The 25,297-nt window shown below is 41.7% G+C and overlaps 1 protein-coding gene across 5 annotated transcripts in view; it reads right to left on the bottom strand.

The window, feature by feature from the left end:
* LOC121278237 (CD2-associated protein) overlaps positions 1-22,744 on the bottom strand; it is a 237,126-nt gene extending 214,382 nt beyond the window's left edge. Inside the window, exon 1 of one of the 5 annotated variants that reach the window (XM_041188460.1) lies at positions 22,447-22,744. In XM_041188460.1, the coding sequence (XP_041044394.1) occupies positions 22,447-22,450 (4 nt within the window). In that variant the 5' untranslated portion in view covers positions 22,451-22,744. The remainder of the gene's footprint in view (positions 1-22,446) is intronic. The other 4 variants (XM_041188459.1, XM_041188462.1, XM_041188463.1 and 1 more) reach the window with 4 other exon arrangements.
* Positions 22,745-25,297: the final 2,553 nt, after the last annotated feature.

Raw genomic sequence — 25,297 nt, forward strand, 5'->3', positions numbered from 1 at the left:
CCATGCTGAGTACAAAGGAAGATGGTTGTGATTGTTAGAGACCAATAATCTCAATCCCAGCACACTGCTGCAGGAATTCCTCAAAGCAATGTCCTAGGCCTAACCATCTTTACCTTCTTCATCAATGACCTTCCCTCCATCATAAGATCAGAAGTGGGAACGTACGCTGTTACTTGCATAGTATTCAATAACATTCATGATGCAGGTGCTGAAGCCATCCATTCAGCAAGACTTGGCTTGGGTTGATCAGTGGCAAGTAACATTCATGCCACACAAGTGCCAGGCAATAACCATAACCAATAAGAGAATCTCCCCATCACATTCAATAGCCTTACCATTGCTGAATCCCACATCATCAACATCCCAGGGCTTAGCACTGACCAAAAACTTAACTGGACCAGCCATTTAAATTATATATATATTATATATAGTGGCTACAACCTCAGGTCACCCACCTCCTGACTCCCCAAAGCCAGTCCATGACAAATCACAAGTCAGGAATCTGCTGGAATACTCCCTCCATAAGCTGTGCACAATGGCAGCAGTGTGTGTACCATCTACAAGATACCATCTACTGCAGCAACACACAAAACCTCCTTTGATTGCACCTTCCAAACTCATGACCTGTACTGCCTGGAAACAGGTCAGCAGATGCATGGAAACACCACCAACTACAATTTCCCCTTCATACTACACACCATTCTAACTTGGAAATAAATCACCGTTCTTTCACTGTCACTGGATCAAAATTCTGGAACTCCTTCCCTAACAGCACAGTGAATGTTTCTACACGGCATGGACTACATCAGTTCAAGGCAGTGGCTCATCACCATCTTCTCAAGGGAAATTAGGAATGGGCAACAAATGCTGGTCATGTCAGCAAATAAAACATCTCATGAACAAACAAAAAGAAAGACACAGTTTCTGTGCAAGTGTGTGTGGATATCACATAAGGTTAGAATTAGGCGTGGCTGTAATGCCACGTGGTCAAATAGCCTGCCAACATTTATTGTGCTGTGGAGTCATGGCTCAATGCATTGCACTCACCTTTGAGTCAGAAGATTGTGGGTTCAAGTTCCACTCCAAAAACTCAAGTACATAATTTGTGCTGAACTTCCAGGCAGTAATGAGGGAGTACTACTGTACTGTTAGAGGTGCAATGCTCCAGGTGAAACTTTAAAGCATGCCCTGTCTGCCTTCTTGGGATGAGGTCAAAGCCCCAAGGGAAAATTCAAAGAACTACACGAGAATTCGCCCAGTGTCCTGGTGAATACTTATTCCTCAACCAACATTATTAAATTGGATTATCTGCTCATTAACTCATTGCTGAATGTGGGACTTTACTATGTCGCTGGTGGCTGCATTCCCAAAATTACTACGGTGACTACACTTCAAAGCACTTTAATGGCTGTAAAGCACATTGTGTTACCTGAATACAGAAAGATGCTGTATAAAATGAAAGTCCTTTCTTTTCCTCCTTTTGAAAACAACACATTTAAAAGTAGTTGCCCAAGGGCAACCAGCACTTTGGAATCATAACATGGCAATGAGTCAATGCTGGAAGGGGATATGGCTAAAGAAAATGCAAGAAAATTGAGAAGGAAAAAGATGAGGAAGTCATTTCTAAGCCTAATTAACTTACATTTTTGGGCATTTTTTTAAAAAACACAATTTAAAAGACAATTTTGCAACAATGACGGCCTGCTGTGTTTTTGCTACAGGAGTGGTTTTCTAAACTAGCACAGAGGTACTGCAGCAAGAGATAGTATGTGATGATTCTTTTTACAGGCAAGAGTTGCAGGACAAGCATTTTTAAATAAAGTTAGTGTTACAAATCTCAGGTCTGTACAAGATAGCACCTTAGATTCAGTCCAAGTGGATTCTCCTATAAGCAAAACGTGCATCTGTGACCATTACTTTGCCTTTACTGCCCAATATGTAATGACCAGGGTGGGGAGTACATAACAATAAGATCCTTCTTGCATTTATTGCACACTGATACCACACACACAATCCCATTCATTCCTCCCATCTCTCAGAAGGAACATTGAGAAGCACTTGTAAGACAAAGTCAACTATAAATGAGAAGATTGTTTTATTTTGGGTGAAATAGATGAATATATTATATAGCTATCAGTATAATTCAGTTGACTCGAAACGTCAACTCTTTTCTTCTCCGCCGATGCTGCCAGACCTGCTGAGTTTTTCCAGGTAATTCTGTTTTTGTTTTTGTGTTGTTAATTCAATCTCATTCCCATTTCTTATTATTACTTTATATTATTATATAAAATTATTACACCAGCTCTGCCATGTTAAAGGGCTTGCTTCACTTTATAGTTCAGTATTTCCTAACTGATTTTCTAACAAAGGAGAGAGAGAGCACTTTCTTCCTCTATTTCAAAAACTCTAGTTCAAGATTTTGGTTTATTTTCAAACCAGGAAGGAAGTCAAAGACTTGGCTTATCTCTCTTGGGATTTGTTTATTATATTGACAATCAAAACTACCAGTCCCTACCTTTTTAGACAAGGGTTGTGCTAACACATTTTCTGGCCTACTATAATTCCAGCTGAGCTCCATAAAGAGAGAGCCACTCCAATATTCCATGCATCTTATCTCTGGAATGTATTAACAAATCCCATGGCATCAATAGGGAAAGTTAAGGGCAATGTGGGATATAAAACCAAGGATGGAAATTTTAAAATTGAGACATTCCCAGACCGAGAGCCAATGTGCCAGTGAGCAGAAGGGCGATGACATGTGTCAACATATGAGCAGCAAATTTTCAAATGAGCACAAGTTTAATGTGAACGCCGGCCAAGAGAGTTTAGGAGTAACAACAGCACAGATCAGGGTTTCTCAGATCAGCTGGGATAGGGGTGAAGACCAAAGTAGAAGTGGGCGGTCTTGGTGACTATGGCTGCAAGCTCATCTCATTGTCAAATATGGCACCAAGGTTGTGAACGTGCTGTTCAGCCTCAAGGTAGTGGCCAGGAAAAATAATGGGCTATGGAATGGAGTTTGTTTCAGGGATCAAAGAGTTTCAGACTGCCCAAAATTTGTTGGAGGAAATTACTGCTCATACAGTACTTGTTGTTGGACAAGCAGTCTGACAATTTAGAGATGGGACAGATTGAGAGAGAAGAGGTGTCTTCAGCGTACATGTTGCGGTCTTGGATGATGTCACCGAGGGGCAGCCTGTAAATGAGATGAGAAATGGGGGGGGGGGGGGGGGGTGGTGGGCAAAGATATACTTGAAGGACACCAAATGCAATGTGGAAGCTGGGGGAGAAGCCATTTGCATGTGATTCACCAAGACTGGATAGACAGGGACTGAGATCAATTATTTAGTTGCCTCTACTGCTTCTCCATTTAACAAATCTTTGTCTAGGTTCCCTGAACCCACATCAATTGCTCATTTCTCCCTTCATGCCCTCCAGGAGCTTATTTATAAAACCCAATGAAAGCAACTGTATCAAATGAATCTCGTGATTACAAAGCTAATAAGATTCTTTTCTTTGACAAGACTCGAAAACTTCAGATGTAATGATGAATCTATACAAAACACAAAATGATCCACAAGTTGTATTACTGTGTGCAATTTGGGCTCCACACTATGAGAAGAATGTTGATGCAATGGTACAGCACAGATCCACTAGGATGCTGCTTGGTACATACAAATGTGGAAAATACAAATGTGAGAAAAAAATATAAGAATTATGGCTGTTTTCTTAGAACAGAAGAGATTACTGAGTTATCTGATAGGTGGGTAACATTATGAAAGGATGGGACTTTCAAAAGCAGACTGTTTCTAGTTTTGAGGGGCCTAGCATGGGACGACACAGATACCGGATTAAATTAAGAGATTTAGTGTAGAGAGCTGTAGAAATGTTTTACAGAGGGGTGGAAGATTGTAGAATACGCTGCCAGGGTTAGAGACTGAAGAAAAAAATAACATGCAAGAATAAGTTAGGTGGTTGAAAAAGCAGGGGGTAAATAATTGGGCATGCAAGTAATGGTATATGGTTTGATGTTCAAGGTTAGTCACTTTGCCAAAAACACCCACTTTAGTGCACACAAAACCATCTTTTTGGAAAAAGGCACTTTACTGCAGCAGATACATTTTCCCTCCTTGGGATCTATTGCTCACTTTGAAGATGGGTTCCTTTTATTGTTCAAAAATGGTTTATTTAAATATAAATTACCCCAGAAGTTTGACTGGTTAACTTAACTTCCTTATTAAGGAAGTCTAAATCTTCTAAGGTTACAGCATGTGGTCATGAAAGATTAGGAAAAACAGCAAAATCTACTTCAGTTCTACAATTTATTTGAAGCTATCCAAACTTCCTAAGTTAGCAAAAGGCAAATGGTTCTAAACAGCAAGTTGAAACATGAATTTATGCAAAAGTTAAGGTTCATTTCATATTAAACCAACCAAGGTAATAAGCAAAACACCCAAATAATTACATATGTCTTCAAACAATATAGCAAAACATCTTTGTTTCTGCTCAGGAATTATTACTAGGGGATTTTTGATGGCACAGCAATCATATATCACATGTTAACCTAACACTGCATGACTACTATCCTATCACTTTCCTGCCATATGCTTTTATGAATCTATTTTCTTAAGTTTCCCAAGGCTTATAGCTCCAGTAAGATGAACAATTATTGCCAAATTGGGACCAATTCTGAGCTGTAGGCCCATTTCCAGTAGGAACAGGATCGAGACTGCCCCAACTTATTTCACATAGGGACCTTAATCCAAGCATAGGAAGACTTTTATTCTACCATTTTCAGTTGAATTTGCAACCAGTTCTGAGTGGTGAAAGTCCAATCTAACTACATCAGGTCAACTTCAAAACTGTATAATCCTTACTGCATATAGTTATAGACTTAAGACTTTATCCCTTACAAGTAGTTGAAAATATCAATAAATCTGTACATCAAAAAAATATTTTTCTACAGTTCTGTACTGTGTTTTTATACCCACAAGACACTTGTTCTGATTACATCAAACATCTACTAAAATTCATTTTAAATGGCAACCATATTGTGAAATTACTTTGTTCAGTGTCACACTCATGCAATATGGACTCATGGATTTATGAAGTATAAATTCAAAATGAATACTTTTATTTTTAAAAACAAAATGGAGAATGGATATACTGCAAAATGGAGTGAGGTTGGGTGACCTTTTTCTCCAGTCAATATACTTGAAACTACATGAGGCCCTAGCTTTCATAATAAAAACAGAAAATGCTGGAAAAACTCAGCAGGTCTGGCAGCATTTGTGCAGAGAAAAGCAGATTTAACGTCTCAAATCCGTACGACTCTTCCTCATTTTGACTTGAAATGTTAACTCTGCTTCTCTTTCCACAGATGCTGCCAGACCTGCTGAGTTTTTCCAGCAGTTTCTTTTTATTTCAGATTTCCAGCATCCACAGTATTTTGCTTTTGCCCTGGCTTTCGTGTCTGGACAAGACATTAAAATGTAAACAGGATATCTCATGAAGATGGCATTAAAATGCAACAGACCTTTCCCTGTGGATTATCCAAATTATTAAAGAAATTAGTTGACAATGGGCTTGCAGACTTCTCGGTTTTGGAATGGAATCCCAAAGAATGGCCAATTAAAACAAACTATTCTATCACAAGGATAAGTAAATGGCTGAGATTCGTATGCTGTTGTGTATCAATAGCCAAGTCGTCAGAAACCATTTGTGAGAACAATGAAAAACAAATACTCTGGTCACGTGAATGAAACTAGGCTTTTGATAAAGGGCATTTAACAAGACACATTTATTTAAGAAGCAGGGGGGAAAAAGAAAAGATCAAGACCAACAAAGGAACATGACCTTGCCTAAGATCCATCAACAAGCAGAGAATCCAGGCTGGCCTTTACCTATCTACTTGAGGAACCAAACCAGGTTTTTGCTATAGGGACAGAAGGATGCTTAAGTGACTGGAAGCCAATGTCCAGGGGCATACCACAGGGATCTGTGCTTGGTCCCCTATTATTTGTCAATTATATAAATGACATAGATGACTATGTGGGGGGTAGGATTAGTAAGTTTGCAGATGACACAAAGATTGGCCGGGCGGTTAGTAGTGAGGTTGAATGTCTTGGGCTACAAGAAGATATAGATGGGATGGTCAAATGGGCAGATAAGTGGCAGATGGAATTTAACCCCGGAATGTGTGAGGTGAAACACTTTGGAAGGAGTAATTTGACAGGGAAGTATTTAATGAACGGCATGACACTAGGAAGTTCTGAGGAACAAGGGGACCTTGGCGTGTTTGTCCATAGTTCTCAGAAGGTGGGGGGGGGGGTGGGGTGGGGGGGGGGGGGGGGGGGGGGGGGGGGGGGCGGCATGTTAGTGGGGTGGTGAAAAAGGCATATGGGACACTTGCCTTTATCAATCAAGGCACAGATTACAAAAAGAGGGAGGTCATGTTGGACTTGTATGGAACCTTGGTGAGGCCACAGCTGGAGTACAGTGTGCAGTTCTGGTTGCCACATTTTAGGAAGGATGTGATTGCACTGGAGGGAGTGCAGAGGAGATTCACCAGGATGTTGCCTGGGATGAAACATTTAAGTTATGAAGAGAGGTTGGATAGACTTGGGTTGTTTTCATTGGAGCAGAGAAGACTGAGGGGCGACCTAATCGAGGTGTACAAGATTATGAGAGGCATGGACATGGTGGATAGGGAGCAGCTATTCCCCTTAGTTGAAGGGCCAGTCACAAGGGGGCATAAGTTCAAGGTGAGGGGCTGGAGGTTTGGGAGGGGATGAGTGGAAAAACTTTTTTTTTAACCCAGACGGTGGTGATGGTCTGGAATGCAATGCCTGGGAGGGTGGTGGAGGTGGGTTGCCTCACATTCTTTAAAAAGTACCTGGATAAGCACTTAGCATGTCATATCATTCAAGGCTATGGGCCAAGTGCTGGTAAATGGGATTAGGTAGGTAGGTCAGGTGTTTCTCACGTGTCGATGCAGACTCGATGGGCCGAAGGGCCTTTTCTACACTGAGAGACTCTGTGATTCTGTGAATCTGACATGGACTATAATGGAAAATCACCAGCTCGTTTATCGATCTTCCACAAGCTGGACAACCAAAATCTGGCTATTCAAATGCCGGAGAATTTTGATATTCAGTTAAATGAAATACCAGGACAATTCAGTAGACAGTAGGTCTCAGTGGTGCGCCACACTAATTATTGGCTTCGCCACCTTGATTACAGTTGCAAGCCAGTCTAGTTCCCGAGAAACAAGTTGACATTATTATTTATTCTTTTTCATACCTTATTTCATTTATTTCTTATTCATTGACTTTGTCCTAGCGTAGGCTACCAGATTTTACTATCCAAAATCCAAGGAAATACAAAATCTGGCACGGTTTCAGTCCCTAGAGTGTATCCTGTATCATCTTCCTCACAGCAATTGCCAATCAAAAATAAAACTTTGAAGAATTTACCACAATGATTGAATCCTAAAGCACTTACAGGTACATTTGGAGTTTCTCCCACAGAAACCAAAAGACAGTTCCAATAAGAGAACAAAATGCTATGGGCAGAATCTTCTGTTCGGTGTGCGGGGCAACGCGTAAAATGACACATGGTTAAATCGGCATGCGGCCCAACGTCACCGCACGTCATTCCAATCTCTCATTCGGCAGGCACGCACCGGAGCCGGCTGCGCACCCGCTGAACTGTCAAAGGCCTGTTAAGGCCATTAATAAAACAATTAAACCAATTGACAGGGCTGCCCATCCAACCTTAAGGTTGGCAGGCAGGCAAAGAGCCCAGGCGGCCTTCGCATTTTTCATGAAACCTCATCCAAGGGCAGGATGAGGCTTCATGAAGGGTTTACTAAATTAATAAATTTTTTTTATAAGTTTCATGAACATATCCCTAATCATGTCACAATGAGGGGACATGTAAATGATTTTCAACTTTCTTTATTTTAAACTTTAAAAATGAAGTTCATTTCCCTGAGGCAGCTCTGTGCCTCGGAGAGCTCTGCGCTCTTTTGCACTCAGGCCCCGACTCTCTCTCCTCCTCATCCCGCCGCACAGATAATGCTGAGTGTTACCGGGCACGTGTCACACTGGGCAGGCCTTAATCAGCCCACCCACGTAAAATGGCGGCGGGCAGTGATTGACTCCATGCCCGTCCCCGCCTGCTCCTGCTCCTGACCAGCTCACCTGATGGGGAGAAAATTCTCCCCTACAGTCATTTGCCATAATGAGAAATTCATGTAAAAATAGGAGGCATGTGCATTTTATGGGCAAGATAAAACTTGCCAAGTAGAGGGCTGCAAAATGACTCAAGGAAGCATGCAATATTTCTAAATCAACTGAGCTCAATTCTCCCAGAAGTTATGTTGAAGTTGTACAGTGTCCTAGTCAGCCCACAGTTATACCGCTGTCAACATCTCTGGAGGGCCATAATTTAAGGAAACACCCAGGTGGTGTAGAAGAAAGCAACTGGAATAGAAAATATAAATTGTTAAGAAGTAGATAAGCAAATGCTAGCTACCTCAGAGGCATAAAGATAAGGAAAGTAAAATATTGTCAGATAAGCCAAGACAAGGCGGCTCAAGTTCGAGACTCTGAAAGGCAAGCTTAGAACAGACAATAACTTGCATTTATCAATATCTTTAATGTAGGAATTTCAAAGTACTTTTTTTTTCCATAGAGTATGATCATCAGCAGGAACAGTTTGTAAGGAAGGGTTAGTGAGGCTCGGTCAATGCCTCAGCTAAGACATTATTAGCTGCTTTAGTCGAAAGATGAAATTGACACGACCAAAGCAGCTGTTTCTTCAAACTTGTTTGTGATATTCAGAACTCCCTATAATGCACCACTTGTGCACGCTGGGTGACCTGAAATTATAGCATTGTGGGCATAAACAACAGCAATGCCCAAGCTTTCTTCTTCCCTTGACCACAAAGGCGTATGCTACAGAGCTTCGTTGGCCACACAAAATTAAATTCACCTTCTCCTTAAATTTTCATACACTTCAAGCTTCAGCCAATAACTGGTTTTCGTATTCTGATTTAAGATACACCTAATGAGGCAGCAGCATTAAGCAAAGCACTTTCTAAACATCCAAGCCCCAAAAATTTGAATAATACAAACCAGTGGATTTGAAAAATAAACTACGAGGTATGCTCTGGAATTCCTTCCCTAAGTTTTCGTCTCGAACTTTTGCTCCTCTCTTCTAATCTCTCCTTTAGTTCAGCTTGCTTTTTCATTATGTCTCTGAGATGCTTTGGGATGCCTTCTGCTTTAAAGGCACTACATAAATGCAATTTGTTGATGCATCGAGCATTCGTTGGATCTATCAACATCCTGGGAATTACCATTGACCAGAAACTGAACTCGACTAGCCATACAATTACTGTGGCTACAAGAGCAGGTCAGGGGCTGGGAATTCTGTGGCGAATAATTCATCTCCTGACTCCCAAGAGCCTGTTCACCATCTACAAGTCAGGAATGCGATTGAATACCCTCCACTCACCTGGATGAGTGCAGTCCCAACATTCAGGAAGCTCAAAACCATCCAGGCTAAAGCAGCCCGCTTGACTGGCAACCCATCCACCACCTTACACATTCAGTTCCTCCATCACTGATGCAAAGTGGCAGCGGTGTGTGCCATCTACAAGATGCACTGCAGCAACTCATCAAGTTTCCTTCCACAGCACCTTCCCAACTCATGACATCTACCACCTAGAAGGACAAGAGCAGCAGATCCATGGGAAGATCACCATCTGCAAGTTCCCCAAGCCACACATCATCCGGAGACTTGGAACGATATCACTGTTGCTGAGTCAAAATATTGGGACTTCACCTACACCACATGGAGTGGAGATCAGAACCAGCGCAAATACAGGGAAGCTTCAAAAAGTGACTTCAACACAAAGGTGAGAGCTGATTGGTGAGTAGTGGGTAAGTGTTTTTCTCCAGTTTAAAATAGATTAAGCTAAGGAAAGGCGAGAGTTCTAGATTTTATTTAAAATATACAAGTAATTTTGCTTTTTTTTTTAAACTGTATTCAACTTAAAGGGTTTTTTTTCCCAACTAGAGGTATGGTAGAGCAGCTCAGTCCCGTGTTATGTAAAGCCTGCAACATGTGGGAAGTCCTAGACATTCCTTGCGCTCTGACCAACCACGTTGCAGGAAGTGCCACCAGCTGCAGCTACTTAAACTCTGAGTTTCGGAGCTTGAGCAGCAGCTGGAGGCACTGAGGTGCATCCACGAGGCTGAGAGTTTCGTGGATAGCACGTTTTTAGACGTGGTCACCCCACAGCTTACAGAAGTGCAGAGTGGGGATGGGTGACCATCAGCCAGAAGGTGCCAGGCAGGGGGTGGGGGGGTGGTGGGGGGGCGTCAGGAAATTCCCAGGGTGCATCTTGCTCGAGAACTGTTTTTCTGCATTGGAAAATGGTGAGTGTGACAGTTCCTCTGGTGAATGCAGCCACGCTCATGGCACTGTGAGTGGCTCAGCTGTACGGGGTGGGGGGAGGAAAAAGAGGGGAAGCGCAATAGTGGTAGGAGACTCAGAGTAATGGGAACAGACAGGTGTTTCTGCGACTGTAGACGCACTCCAGGATGACGTGTTGCCTCCCTGGAGCCAGGGTCAAGGATGTCACTGGGCAGCTGTAGGACATTCTAAAGGGGGAGGGCAAACAGACAGGGATTGTGGTACATATTGGTACCAAGGACATAGGTAGAAAGAGGGGTGAGGTCCTGCAAGAAGAATTTAGGAAGCTAGGAAACAGATTAAAAAACAGGACCTCAAAGGTAGTAATCTTTGGGTTACTTCCAGTGCCTCATGCTAGTGAGTATAGAAATAGGAGGTTAGTCCAGATGAATGCATGGCTGGAGAGGTGGTGCAGGAGGGAGGGCTTTAGATTTTTGGGACATTGGGACCGTTTCTGGGGGTGGTGGGACCTGTACAAGGCAGAGGTGTTGCACCTGAACTGGAATGGGACCAACATCCTTGCAGGGAGGTTTGGTAGTGCTGTTAGGCAGGGTTAAAGCTAACTTGGCAGGAGGATGGGATCCTGAGAGGAGGTTCAGCAGGTGGAGATGCACAGTCAAAATCAGAAGAGAGAGCAAGTGAGTCTGAAAGGCATAGAAATTATGGGCCAGTTAAGGCGCAAGGGAGTTTGGCAAAGTTGGATGGTATTTATTTTAATGCAAGGAGTCTGATGAATAAGGCAGATGAGTTGAGGGCACAAAGTAACACATGGAAGTATGATGCCATTGCTGTCACAAAGACATGGTTGAGAGAAGGGCTGGATTGGCAGCTCAACGTTCCAGGATATAGGGTCTTCAGGCAAGACAGGAAAAGAGGTAAAAGAGGAGGGGGTATCGCAATATTGATCAATGAATCAATTATGGAAGTAAGGAGGGATGACATCTTAGAAGGCTCCTCAAATGAAGCCATATGGGTAGAACTTAAAAACAAAAAAGGAGCAATCACATTGCTGGGAGTGTACTATAGGCCCCCAAACAGTCAGAGAGAACTAGAAGATCAGATATGTAGGCAAATTTCAGAGAAGTGTAAAAATAATAGGGTAGTAATAGTGGGGGATTTCAAATGCCCCAACATTAACTGGGTTTGTCATAGTGTGATAGGTTTAAAGGGAGTGGGATTCTTAAAATGCATCCAGGAGAGCTTTTTAAGCAAGTTGTAGAAAGTCCTACAAGAGAGGGGGCGGTCCTGGACTAATTTTAAGGAGCGAAGCCAGACAAGTGGTAGAGGTATCAGTGGGGGTGCATTTTGCAGATAGTAAGCATAGTTCCGTTAGATTCAAGGTTGTTATGGAAAAGGACAAGGATGGGCCATAAATCAGAATTCTAAATTGGGGGAAGGCTGATTTTAAAAAGATCAGATATGATTTGGCCAGAGTGGACTGGGAGCAGCTACTTTTAGGTAAGTCTGCGTCAGAGCAGTGGGATTCATTCAAGAAGGAAATAGGGAGCGTACAGGACCAACATATTCCAGTAAAGACAAAGGGTGGGACCAACAAATCCAGGGAGCCCTGGATGTCGAGGGATATACAGGATTGGATAAAGAGAAAAAGCAAGGCTTACGGCAGGTACCAAGGGCTCAAAACAGCGGAAATCCTAGGGGAGTATAGAATGTGTAGGGGGGGATCTTAAAAAGGAAATTAAGAGAGCAAAAAGGAGCATAAAAAAACATTGGCAGGTAAAACAAAGGAAAATCCGAAGTTATTTTACAAGTACTTTAAGAGTAAAAGGATAACTAGGGAAAGAGTAGGGCCCATTAAGGACCATAGTGGTAATTTGTGTATGGAGCCGGAAGACATAGGTAGGGTTCTAAATGAATACTTTGCGTCAATGTTCACAAGTGAGAGGGGTGATGTGGGTATGGAAATCAGGCAGAAGGACTGTGATATAATTAAATAAATTAGCATAGAAAGGGAGGAGGTTCTCAGTTGTCTGGCAGGCTTAAAAGTAGTTAAATCTCGAGGCCCGGATGAATGTATCCCAGGCTGTTGAGTGAGGCAAGGGAGGAGATAGCAGGTGCGCTGACAATAATTGTCAATACCTCGCTGGCCACAGGAGAGGTCCCAGAGGACTGGAAGACAGCCAATGCGGTACCGTTATTCAAGAAGGGAGGAAGGGGTAAACAAGGGAACTGCAGGCCATTCAGTCTAACCTCAGTGGTGGGGAAACTATTGGAAGCAATTCTGAGGGACTGAATTAATCTACACTTGGAGAGGCAGGGATTAATCAAGGACAGTCAGCATGGTTTTGTTAAGGGGAGGTCATGCCTGACCAATTTAATTGAATTTTTCGAAGAGGTGACCAGGTGTGTCGATGAGGGCATCGCATTTGGTGTAGTCTACTTGGTCTTCAGCAAGGATTTTGATAAGGTCCCGCTTGGGACACTGATAACGAAGGTAAGACCCCATGGGATCCAAGGCAATTTGCTAAATTGGATCCAGAATTGGCTGAGTGGCAACAAGCAGGTGGTGATGGTCGAGGGGTGTTTTTGTGACTGGATGCCTGTGTCCAATGGGGTTCCATGGGGATCAGTGTCAGGTTCCTTGCTGTTTGTGGTATATATAAACAATTTAGACTTGAATGTCGGAGGGTTGATCAGTAAGTTCGCGGATGACACGAAAATTGGTGGAGTGGTAAATAATGAGGATAGCCTTAGATTACAGGAGGATATACACGGGCTGATCAGTGGCAAATGGAATTTAATCTGGATAAGTGTGAGGTGATGCACTTGGGCAGGACAAACAAGGCAAGGGAGTACAAGATGAATGGTAGGACCCTGGGAAGTACCAACGATCACCAGTTCATTAAGGTAGCGGGACTGGTATATAAGGTGATTAAGGCATATGGGATACTTGCCTTTATTAGCCAAGGCATAGAATATAACAGCAATTCTGGAATCCGCATTATAGGAAGGATATGATTGCACCAGAAAGAGTGCAGAGGAGATTTACCAGGATGTTGCCTGGGCTGGAGAGTTTTAGTTGTGAGGACAGATTGGATAGACTGGGGTTATTCTCCCTGGAGCAGAGGAGATTGAGGGGGGTCATGACTGAGGTGTATAAAATTATGAGGGGCATAGATAGGGTGGACAGGAAGGAACTTTTCCCCTTGGTGGAGGGATCAATAACCAGGGGGCATAGATTTAAAGTAAGGGGCAGGAGATTTAGAGGGGGTGTGAGGAAGAATTTTTTTTACCCAGAGGGTTGTGAGAATCTGGAACTCACTGCATGAAAGGGAGGCAGAGGTAGAATCCCTCATAACATTTAAGAAGTATTTGGATGTGCACATGCGATGCCATGGCATACAAGGCTATGGGCCTAATGCCAGAAAATGGGATTAGAATATTTAGGTACTTATTTGACCGGTGCAGACTCGATGGGCTAAAGGGCCTTTTTCTGTGTTGTAGATCTCTATAACTCTACGGTTCAAAGCAGCCGCTCAACAACATCTTCTCAAGGACATTTAGGGGTGGGCAATAAATGCTGGCCTAGACAGCTACACCCACATCCCACGAATGAATAAATTTGAAAAAAATCTAAATTTGTGGCAATTGGCTGAAGATAACTTTTGAAACCCAAGCCAGGATACACCCTTGAAGAGCCACAGAAAGGTAGTATCTTTAATGGGTTGAAAATAAAGGAATAAGAAACATAACTGGGCAATCCACACATTCTTAGTCGAAACAACAATGTGTATTGCCTCCAAACTAGTACACTGTATCTTTTGTTTACTGTGCCCACCTGTGACTCTCCACCTAACTCTCCATCCCATTCTCATTCTAATTTCAGTCTCTGGCCGACTATCCTGTCTCAGTGCAAGCTTCAGGAACAGTATCCTCTCTTCTTGGCTCTGCATTTAATTGCATATTTCCAGTATTTGCAGTTTGCTTCAGAAATCTGGTGTATGTAGTGTGATAAAAAAGACTATCAGTTGGAAATTCCTGCTGTGGAAATATTACTTGCCCGTTCCATATGTGGACTTGAACGTAACTGGTTGTTTTTGAAGTGGCTGCTCCTTGACATAGAAATAGTCAACCCTCAATTTTTGCCACATTAATTCGCCTTTACTGGAAAGTTAAGTTTAGACAATGGAGACGTTTACTCTTGCCTATGTGAACCAGGTTAAGTTTGATTTAAACATTAGGTCAGCATCCATTGTGTGTGAAATCAATCAGAAATTTGAATTAAAAGCTTTGAGAGGCACCAAATTTTCAAGGAACAATGCCAACCTTGGCTTTCTTGCCTGAGCCAAAAGGTAAGGACTTCAAATCCCAGTTCAGAGATTTGAGCATATAATCTAGACTAACAGTTCACTTTCTAAATTTAACTTCACTTCTTAATTTTTAGATGACTATTCAATGGGAAATAAATTACATTTAGAATGAAAGATATTGCCTTTCAGAACCTCAGAATATACCAAAGCATTTTACAATAAATGGAGGAAAAGGGACTTTAGTCCTGTGGTTCCCAAAGCTTCCCAGTAGAGGTATGTGCTCTGCTCAGGTCCTCGTAACTTTTAATTGTTGTTGTTGTGGCTATCATGTGACTAACAGATCAGGAGAAAGGAGTTGCCAGACGAATATCTATGTAATTCACTACGTTCACAATATCAGCCATCCCAAAGTACTTCACAGCAAATTAAGTACTTTAAAGTTGTGGTCACGATTGTAATGTAGGGAGTCAACAAACACACAAGGCTCAACATGGAGAAGTTCCCTGCTTTTTTTGAATCATGCCATGGGATCCTTGATGCCCAACTGAAAGGGCACATGTTCAGCAAGACCTGAAAGACAGTACTTTCCAGAGTGAAGCACTCCCTCATTACTAAGGTGCTGCAGTGAAGTGCATGTCTTCTAATATGTGCTGGAGACTCGAGTGGAGTTTGAACCCTTGACTTGCTGGCTGTGTGCTATGACTGAGCCAAGCCTGAAATGTAATACAGTGTAATTGTCACCTCTCAAAAGCCCAGCAGTAAAGACCTAAGTTCAAATTATCATTTCCTGATGGTTACTGTGTGCTATTATTGATGCAAAAGTAAGGAAGATTGGACACAAGGGAAATTTATATATTGCTTAAGGTTAAGAGTTGATTATTTTTCATCTGTGGAGCATTGGTAATAGACAAAGACCTAAAGGGCAGGATGACAGATTATACTGTTTTCAAATATTATATATGCATAAATAATATACCAAAAGTAATGTGTACTTCTGCAAGAGAAACTAGTTTTATTTTTATATTGACTTTGGAAAGGAGGAATACAGTGAGCTAGCCTGAATTCATTAGAATAATTGAAGGCTTGCAGAGCCCATACCTCATCTGTTATTTGTGAAAAAGATAGGGGCAGAGGGCAGAAATTCATTGTGCATTGAGTACTAAAGCATGTTTAAAGAATTTTATCTGGTTTTAGTGAGCTGTCTTTTGCTTGGTTCCTAATATTTGCTTTAGAGGAGATGGGAGAAGCAATATTCCCAGTGTGCTGTGCTTTGCTAATTTTTTTTTTTGAAAAAGTCAGTACACAGACGTAATATATTTGCTCTGCCTGCATGTATTTAGGAAGGGTGGGAAGAAAATTGGGAAAATAAACTAGATTGGATGAAACACATAATATTTTATACACAGAATATAAGAAAAATATAAAAACTGTTCTGTTTGCCTTTATTGCTAAATGCTAAGTTATAAAGGTCTATGTTCTTTACACTGTGGAATAGAAAGAAAACAATTGCCCAAAATGTTCTCAGTCAAATAATTAGGGATGCTGTCTTTAATTTCTTTAACTGTAATGAACCAAGTTATGAGGTGCCACGTACTAAGGTATAATCTCATGTGACAACCAATCTAGTGTTTGTCTTTTTAAAATCAATTTTTCCATCCTATTTTCTATTCTTTCCTTTGTAACTTTTCTATTATTTTAAATTCAACTTTACCTGAAGAAACAAGTGATAAAATTGCTGAAATATTCTCTCACGATAAACCTCAGCACACCTAACACTGAAATGAGCCTTTTTGAATTGGTGCTACCAATGAAATGTGCACTTTTAACGAAAGGATATTGTGTTGGGAAAATGACTAAGCAGCCAATGATTGGGAATTCCAAAAACCTCCATTTTTTTGTGGTTTTACTGCTCTGCCGATAGGCTAGAGAAACAGAAGACAGACATGGATAAGCAGCAGTTTTCAAGAAATGTCTCTGTCTCTTCAACCAAATCACTAACTACCAACAAAAATTACATTTGAATCCATTGCTGGTGTTGATAGAGAAAAAAAACTCGAGTGTTTGGATTGTTAACTCACATGAGACTTGATGATTCTATGAGGAATGTTGAGAGTTGGAAGAATGAGGAAGAACCTGCACTAGCCCACTCCACAACACAACCCGCTGCCCGCAAAGTGGGTAGATCCAGATGGAGGCAAAAGAAACAACGTACAACATGGTCGTGATGTCCAATTATGTGCAATTGTAAAAAAGTACCCACAACTGAGCCAGATTCCCTGATGGAACTTGCATTGTGATATGGCATGAAGCAGAACACAATCAGGGTATTTGTCAAATGGCAGAACTTTGCAACGCACAGCTTGCAAATTTCAGTTGAGTCCCAGTCACTTTTATACTTTATGATTTGTGCTATTTCATTAAATTGATTTAATTCTCATTATTGGCCAATTTTATTATTGTCTTCAAAAAAAAAGCATCAAATTAATACTTACATAGAATATAACTATGATCAAATATTTTACCAGATATGTGGAACTTCAATCATGCTAGAAAAAGCCTGCCTAAAACATTAAAAGGAACTTCAAAGGCAAATCCAATACAGCAAAGTTCCTGTGTGAAACACAAAGTGCCCTTTCCTATGATAAGCAATGAATCTCTGAAACAAGGTAATTATATATCAAACATTGTATCCAACTTCTTGAGGTTTCAATTAACTTGTATATATTTGAAGACATAGATACAAACTGAATTTGTTTTAGGACTTAGCCCACAGCACAAAGCACTGCTTTCTGCAAACCTCTGGATGTATAAAACTCGAAGTAGGAGAAATCAGAAATAGAAGCATACGAGAATCAGAGGTCCTTCTCCCTAAGTTTAGTGGCTCCAACTGCCATGAGTGCAGGACCAGAAAATGTCATATGCACTGTACAATATCTTTCTAATGAGGCATGAAACCAAGGTCCTGTCTGCCCTCTCAGGTAGAGGCAGAAGACCCCATGGCACTATTCTGAAGATCACAGGAGTTATCCCTGGTGTCCTGACCAATATTTACCCCTCAATCAACATCACCAAAAAGAGGGTTCAGCTGGTCATTATCACACTGCTGTTTGTGGGAACTTGCTGTATGCAAACTGATTGCCATGTTTCTTACATTACAACAGTGACTCAAGTTCTAAATATTTTACTGGCTTTAAGGCATTTTGAGACATTGAGGTTGTGAAAAGCGCTATAGAAGTGCAAGTTCTTTACACACTCGTGTGGCAGCTGCAATGGTTACAGAGTAGAAATGGCCTGTACAACTTAGCAAGCATTTGTGTGGCACAAGGCTTGAAAGCTTCAAATTTTGTACTTCTTACAGAAAAAAAGTTATCTTGCTTCTAACTATATCAGGACTGTTGCTATTTTGAAGTAAATATTGTTATCCAATGTCAAACGCTGAAGGTGGGAAGTCAACAGTCAATAGGGCACAGAGTGGTGGTGATTCCAGAGGGTGATGGTGGAGGGAAAGGTGCAGGATGGCAAGAAGGTATTGTGGAGAACTTACAAAGCAAAATGTTGAATTGGATGTATTGAGATATAGGGGGCTGGTGAACATCTGGAAAAGCCTGAATGATGGGTAAGTCAGTCTCTGGGTCAGAATACTGGGTTCAGGATAAATTCAGAATGTAGAGTTTGAGATGTTAAGCAAAGGCATGAGACAAATTGAATTTTGATACATTAAAAGCAGAGACAAGTGTTTCAGCAGTGAAAGGGAAGAATAGGGGCAAAGATGGGAAATGTAAATGTGAGCATCTGGTGTACTGTATTGGTGGCTGGTGAGGTCCAAAACACTGCTCAGGATCAAAGTGAAGTGGACACAGAGATTACATGCTGTCTCATTCAATCCTCATGAGCAGTGAAGTGACAGTTACTGAGGTTTAACTGCCATAAGTAAACTAAACAGAGTGTTTTCCAGAAAAAAAATGGGGCTGATAGCAAATGGGTTCTACTTCAAGAGAGACATGGGTTGCAAGAGTGAGGGGTGAGGGAAGTATCAGCGACTGGAGAGATCAGTAGGGGCCGATTAATTGTCAATCAATACCTTGGCCTACTTGACGTATTCAGCAGAAATAAAATGGAGGGGGGGGGGGGTGGGTGCTAAAGGCGTAGCAAGGAGGGAAAGGAAGTTTTGGTGCAGAATGCCAACTAATATGCATGTGCAAGCAGACATGGTAAATGCAGCTTTAGACTGTGCAACGTTTAGAGGAAGATAAAACCTGGGCAAGCAAGTCAACAAGGCCTTTTAAATATGAATAATCACATCAAACCACCAATATCCACCAGGTTGGCAGGAAGAGGAGCAGACAAAGATAAAAAGGCAAGTATGAACTCTTCTTCACTACAGCATGCTACATGATAGTGGAGGGAGAATAAGAATCTGACTGCACAATGAAAGTAAACTATTTTGAGGGTGAGGAGAGGAAAGGTCAAGAACAGAAAGTTAAGATACATTTTTCAATCAGAAACCCTTACTCAGCCTCAAGTTTTTCAGTACCATCAAATCACAGTAATGATAATGTAATCTTATTATATTATGTTGGTCCAACAGCTGACTGAGAAATAGATGAATTACTGTACAGGATTCATTTCAACAAATCTCACCATGGTTTCATTCTGTGAACATAAAAGGACTAATAAATTCTGAAAACATAAAAGAAGATTCTCCAAAATATCAGCTTTGCCAAAATGAACATGCAGTAACAAGAATAAGGTACTAAATGTTTATGATTGGGCCACAGATGACAATAATCAAAAAAAAATGTTTATAAGCTTTGCTATTTACAATTTTCGAGCTGCAAACAAACAGCTTGGCAATTTAAACTTTAACCTGACAATTCTATTTGTCTCTTTAGGTCTAAAAGTTAGAAGCAACTAAGTTACAAACAGCAAGGTCCCACAAACAGTAATGAGATAAATGACCAGCTGACCTATTTTAGTGTCCTCAGTTGAGGGATGAAGGTTGACCAGGACACACACAGCAACCCTTCAAATAACATGATGGGATCTTTTACATTCACCCAAGGGGACAGAGGACCTCAAATTAACAACTCATCCAAAAGATGGCACCTCTTCAGCATTGTGCTCAAGTGTCAGCCTACATGTATCTCTGGAGTGGGGGTTCAAGTCACAAATTTCTGACTCAGATGCTCGAGTGCTAACATTAAACCAAAACTGAAAGTTCAAGTCAAAGCACCTACAACAGAAGAATTCAGAGAAAATACAAATTACAGAATTATTAAATCTATTGTATTGTACTTCTACTCAGTATCAGGGGCAGTTGTATTTCATCTGGATTCTTAATCTGCAGTTTTGAACAAAAGAAATCTTCAGAATTATATATTTATATGTGGCCATGTATTGTCTGTTTGCCCATGCACCATCAGAAGGGATTTTTTAAATTAAAAATATTAAATTCAGCTAAATCTCAAATCAGGGCTATTTAATAGCATAGAGGAAAATACACTAATCAACCCCTTTGCTACATGTAGCTAAAACAGGAAGATAAAAACAAAAACTAACTCATTGACAGATGTCAACTTCAGAGACAGAGTTATCTCTAGCAGGTACTATACTCAAAAAGATAATATATAATCAAAGCAATTGAAGAGTACAAAGTAACAAAAATGAAACAGCAAATGTTATTCAACAACAGAATATATTTACAGATCATTGTATCAGCTATATTACTGGATCAGCAAGAAATTGCTTATGATAGTCTGTGGCTTGGGCAGTATGTTGTCATGAAATGTCATTTTGTTCCAAGTTCCTGCACAAACTCAAGCGCTACTGCTGCCCAAAATTGCAGCCATGGCCCTGATAGCCATTTCTGTACACACTGCATTCCTAGCTCCCACACTGGTAATCATCAGGTATAGTTTTCCTGCACGAATCCTTACGCCTCAGTGAAGTGGCTATTACTTTTCTCATTTTCAAATTCTTCTGTAGTTTCACCTATCCAAACCTATTAATCTGTTCAGAACATTTGACCCCTGCACTCTCTGTTCCACTGTCCTTATCGCGCAGTGCTATTGCATCAGTTATTGGTGCCTGGTCATACACATACACCCAGCTGCCTAATGTCAAGGAAGAGCTTCATGAACAGTGTTGTTCCATTACAATCAACCCCATCTGAAGCCCGCATCGCCTTGTGGAAAGACCGGCTTGCCAGTCTCAAAAAACCCCCAGCGATAGAAATTCTACCGGATGAAAGCCTTCCCCCAGGAGCTAATTGCAACTGGGCAACCTGAAAGTGCCTTAACAGGCTTAGGACTGGTGTAGGTCACTCAAAGGTGTCACTAAGCAAATGGGGATATACAACCAGCCCGACTTGTGAATGTGGAACTGAACCACAGACTATGCAACATCTCCTGCAATGCCTATCACTAGAGGAACCCTGCCCTGTTGCAGATCTTGCCGAATTCAACAACAAAGCACAAAAACATGTCCAGTTCTGGCTGGGCCATGGTATAGACTGTCCGTGGACACGATAAGAAGTTATTGGTCCACCCGCACTCAAGTACATTTTCTCTCTTCCCTTCTTGACTTCAGGACCCTCTTTCCCGAAAGTGCTTTGACACACCGAACCTCACCTTTTCCCTATCCGACCCCTGTTTGGTCTCTAATTATCTGCCCAGCACCCTGGAATGCTCAGCAGCACCTTAATGTGTGTGACGACGAGGACAAATGCAAGCTGCCGGGTCTGTGACCAAGCAGGTTGCAACCAAGAAGTAATAAAAGTACCATCAGTCCTTTTATCAATAATCTGTATCTTTCAAGAAGATAGCATTGTACATCCAACTTTTAATAAAGGATACAATTTTGACAACACCATTTGTCTTGTAAAATGGTTTATAAAAATTAACCCATCCTCCATTTCCATCTGAAGTCGTACATTTATTTGGGCCTTTTCATTCACTGTGTACTTGGAGCTGCACACATTGATAAAAGTATGCCAGGAAAGTACTTCAATCAGGACAGGGAGCTTTGCGCCCATTCTCTCAGAATGACTCAACTCTAGGTGTCGTTTATAACCACTCGTTATCGAAGTAGATCATTAACCAGGAAACTCCATTATTACTGTACCATAAAATAAATGAAGGTCAAGTAAAAGTTAGGTTCAGAGCAGTTAAAGACCGAGCTAATTTAATTTCACCGGAAATCCATCAATTCCCTGGTCAGTAAAAGCAAATTTCCCTTCCCCCAGTGAGCCCCTCCTCTCCACCCCGCCCCCCAAACTTTAAAACTATTTTCCCCAAGTGTTGTCGCCGCCTCCTCCAGGAGTTCAGCTCCACTTCACCCTGCCGCGAAAAAAATTGGAGAAGACAAAGGAAAAAGCTCCGGGCGGGTGGGGGGGGGGGGGAAAGAGTTGAACAATGTCACTATAGTTGGATTAGTTACTCAGGAAACCGGCGAGCGCAGGCTCAGGGTGTGAATAATTCAAAAGCTGAGCTCCGGGGAGGAGCTGCTCCTGAATACCTGGGAAAGCAGCTCAGATCACAGCTTTACTCAGGGACAGAGCCGGCAGTTTCAAGTTTTGTTCCAGTTGGAAAGCCCCCTCTCCCACACAGACAGATAGACAGCAGAGCAGCTCCGGGCACCTCGCCTCCCGCCTCCCTTTCCCGCACTGTGGAGTACACAGAGCCCGGGACCTCACCCATGGCTGCGGACTCTTCTCCTCTCGATCTCAGTCCCTAACTCCTTATCCACAGGCGGCGCCGTCCATTCGGGGGAAGGGAGGCAGCACCACAACTGCAAACCTGTTGCTGCTCGGCTCGGGTTCAGGGGAAGTGATCACAGGCGGCCCGCTCCGGCTCTACTCCGTGCCAGCTTCAGTCTAGTCCAGTACGCTCCCGGAGTCAGCTGAGGGGGCGAAGCTACAGGAGTGGGAGGGGCTTCACCCGGCCCCGCCCCTGCCCCTTCACCTTCACGGCAAGAGCCCCCGCGCGCTCGCGGCCGTGCCGCGTCCCCGACTTCCGATCCTCTGTGTGCTCGCGGCTGTGCCAAGTTCCCGAGCGCGGGCAGACAGCGAGATGATTGTCAGCTCCTGGTAGAAGCTGCAAACTTTCCGGGGATGGGGCTGGAAGATTGAGAATCAGTCGGTCGAGGGGAATACGGAAAGGCAGAAATCTCCAGTTTTGTTTCTTGTGCTGCTCCGGGGCTCCAGCTGGAACCACTTTTGCATTTTTATCATTGCAGCAAGAAGGCGAAGTTGAGGGTCGGCATCTTCCATGATCCTCGGCTGAATTTCGATCTAAGACAGGACGAGCATTTCAAACTTATCAATCAAGCTAACGATAGCAGTGTAATAGTCGCGGATGCTGTTTTCAACGCTTCGAATTTATTTAAAAATAGCTTTATATTTGTTGAAAATGCTTTTGCCAAACGTTGTTGTTGGCAAACAACGCCAAGTTATTTGCATAATTGCTCTGAGCCGCAGCGCCTGGGAACACTTTAGGGACGGGAAGGATATAATTGAGATGCAAATTATGCCATCATGTGGTTTTGTTTGCAAATACAGAGAAAAGATTTGTTAAACAATTTTCTATAAGCAGTGGGGCTTTAAAAAAAAATCATTCCACAACGCGCAATTAGAATAAAATGAAATGTATGAAATCACAGAGCTGCAGTGCCAAAGAAAACGTATTCACTACTTATAATTTGTAGTTGTGTATAATTTAGAGTTTCTAAGTAGCGGAATAGTGGATATCTACAGCAAGATTCTGAAGATAACCCCAAAACTTAGAAGCCGAAATTTCACGAGAAACTGAGCCCCTTCAAAATGGTATCAGAACGGATTACAATTATTTTATTTACAATCCAACTCTTACTTCAATAACAACTTTTATTTATAAAGCATCTTTAACGCAGCAGAACATCCCAAAAAGCTTCACAGGAGTGTTATTAAAAAACGCACTGGGCTGCATAAAGCAATATTAGAAAAGTTGACCAAATGTTATAGTCAAAATAACATACGAATTTAGAGCAGGAGTAGACCACTGGCTACTTCGAGCCTGCACCCATTCACTCAGATCATGGCTGACCTGATTGTAACCTCCTGCCTACCCCAGTAACATTTCAAGCTCCCTTGTATAACAAAAATCTATCTACCTCTACCTTGAAAACATACAAAGATTCTGCTTCCACTGCCTTTTGAGGAAGGGAGTTCCAAAGACACTCCACCCTCAGAGAAAAAATAATTCTTCTCATCTCTGTCTTAAATAGACAACTGCTAATTTTTAAACAGTGACCCTAGTTCTAGGTTCTCCCACAGAAGGGAATAACCTCCCCATGTTCACCTTGTGAAGACCCCTCAGGATCTTATACGTTTCAATCAAGTCACCTCTTACTCTTCTAAACTCCAGAGGATACAAGCCTAGCCTGTCCAATCTTTCTTCATAAGACTAATTACTATTATTGGTATTAGCTTAGTAAAACTTCTCTGAACTGCTAATGCATTTACATCCTTAAATAAGGAGACCAATACCATACATAGTGGTCTCACCACTGTCCTGTACAAATGAAGCATAACCTCCCCATTGTTATATTCCATTCCCCTTGCAATAAACAATAGCATTCTATTAGTTTTCCTAATTACTTGCTGTACCTGCATACTAGCCTTTTGTAATTCATGGAATAAGACGCCCAGGCACCTCTGCATCTCAGAGCTCTGCAATCTCTCACCATTTAGATGATAAGCTTTTTTTATTCTTCCTGCTAAAATGAACAATTTCACATTTTCCCACATTATACTTCATTTACCAGATCTTCATACATTCACTTAACCTAGCTATATCCCCTTGTAGCCTCCTTATCTCCTCTTCACAACTTACTTTCCTTCCTGTCTTTGTATCATCAGTAAATTTAACAACCATACCTTTGGCCCCTTTATCCAAGATATTTATATAAATTGTAAGAAGTTGAGGCCTCTGCACTGATCCCTATTCCACACTACTCGTCACATTCCGCCAACCAGAAAAAGACCCATTTATGACTACACTCGGTTTCTTATTAGCTAACCAATCTTCTACCCATGCCAATATTTTATCCTCTGCACTATAAGCTTTTATTTTCCGCAATGACCTTTGACATGGCACCTTATGAAATGCCTTTTGGAAATTTAAATACAGTACATCAACTGGTTCCCCTTTATCTACAGCACATGTGACTCCTTCAAAGAACTCCTATAAATTGGTTAAACATGATTTCCCTTTCACAAGCTCATACTGACTCTGCCTGATTGCCTTGAATTTTTCTAAGTGCCCTGCATAAGATTTTCAAGATGTTAAGCTGACTAACTGGTCTGTAGTTTCCTGCTTTCTGTCTCCCTGTTTTGAATAAAGGAGTTATATTTACTATTTTCAATCTAATGGCACCTTCCCTGAATCCAGGGAATTGTGGAAAATTAAAACAACGCATCAACTATCTCACTAACCACTTCTTTTAAGAGCTTAGGATGGAAACCATCAACCCAGGGATTTGTCAACCCGCAACTCCAACAATTTGCT

This window comes from Carcharodon carcharias, chromosome 5 (assembly GCF_017639515.1).
Source record: "Carcharodon carcharias isolate sCarCar2 chromosome 5, sCarCar2.pri, whole genome shotgun sequence".
NCBI classification, from domain to species: domain Eukaryota; kingdom Metazoa; phylum Chordata; class Chondrichthyes; order Lamniformes; family Lamnidae; genus Carcharodon; species Carcharodon carcharias.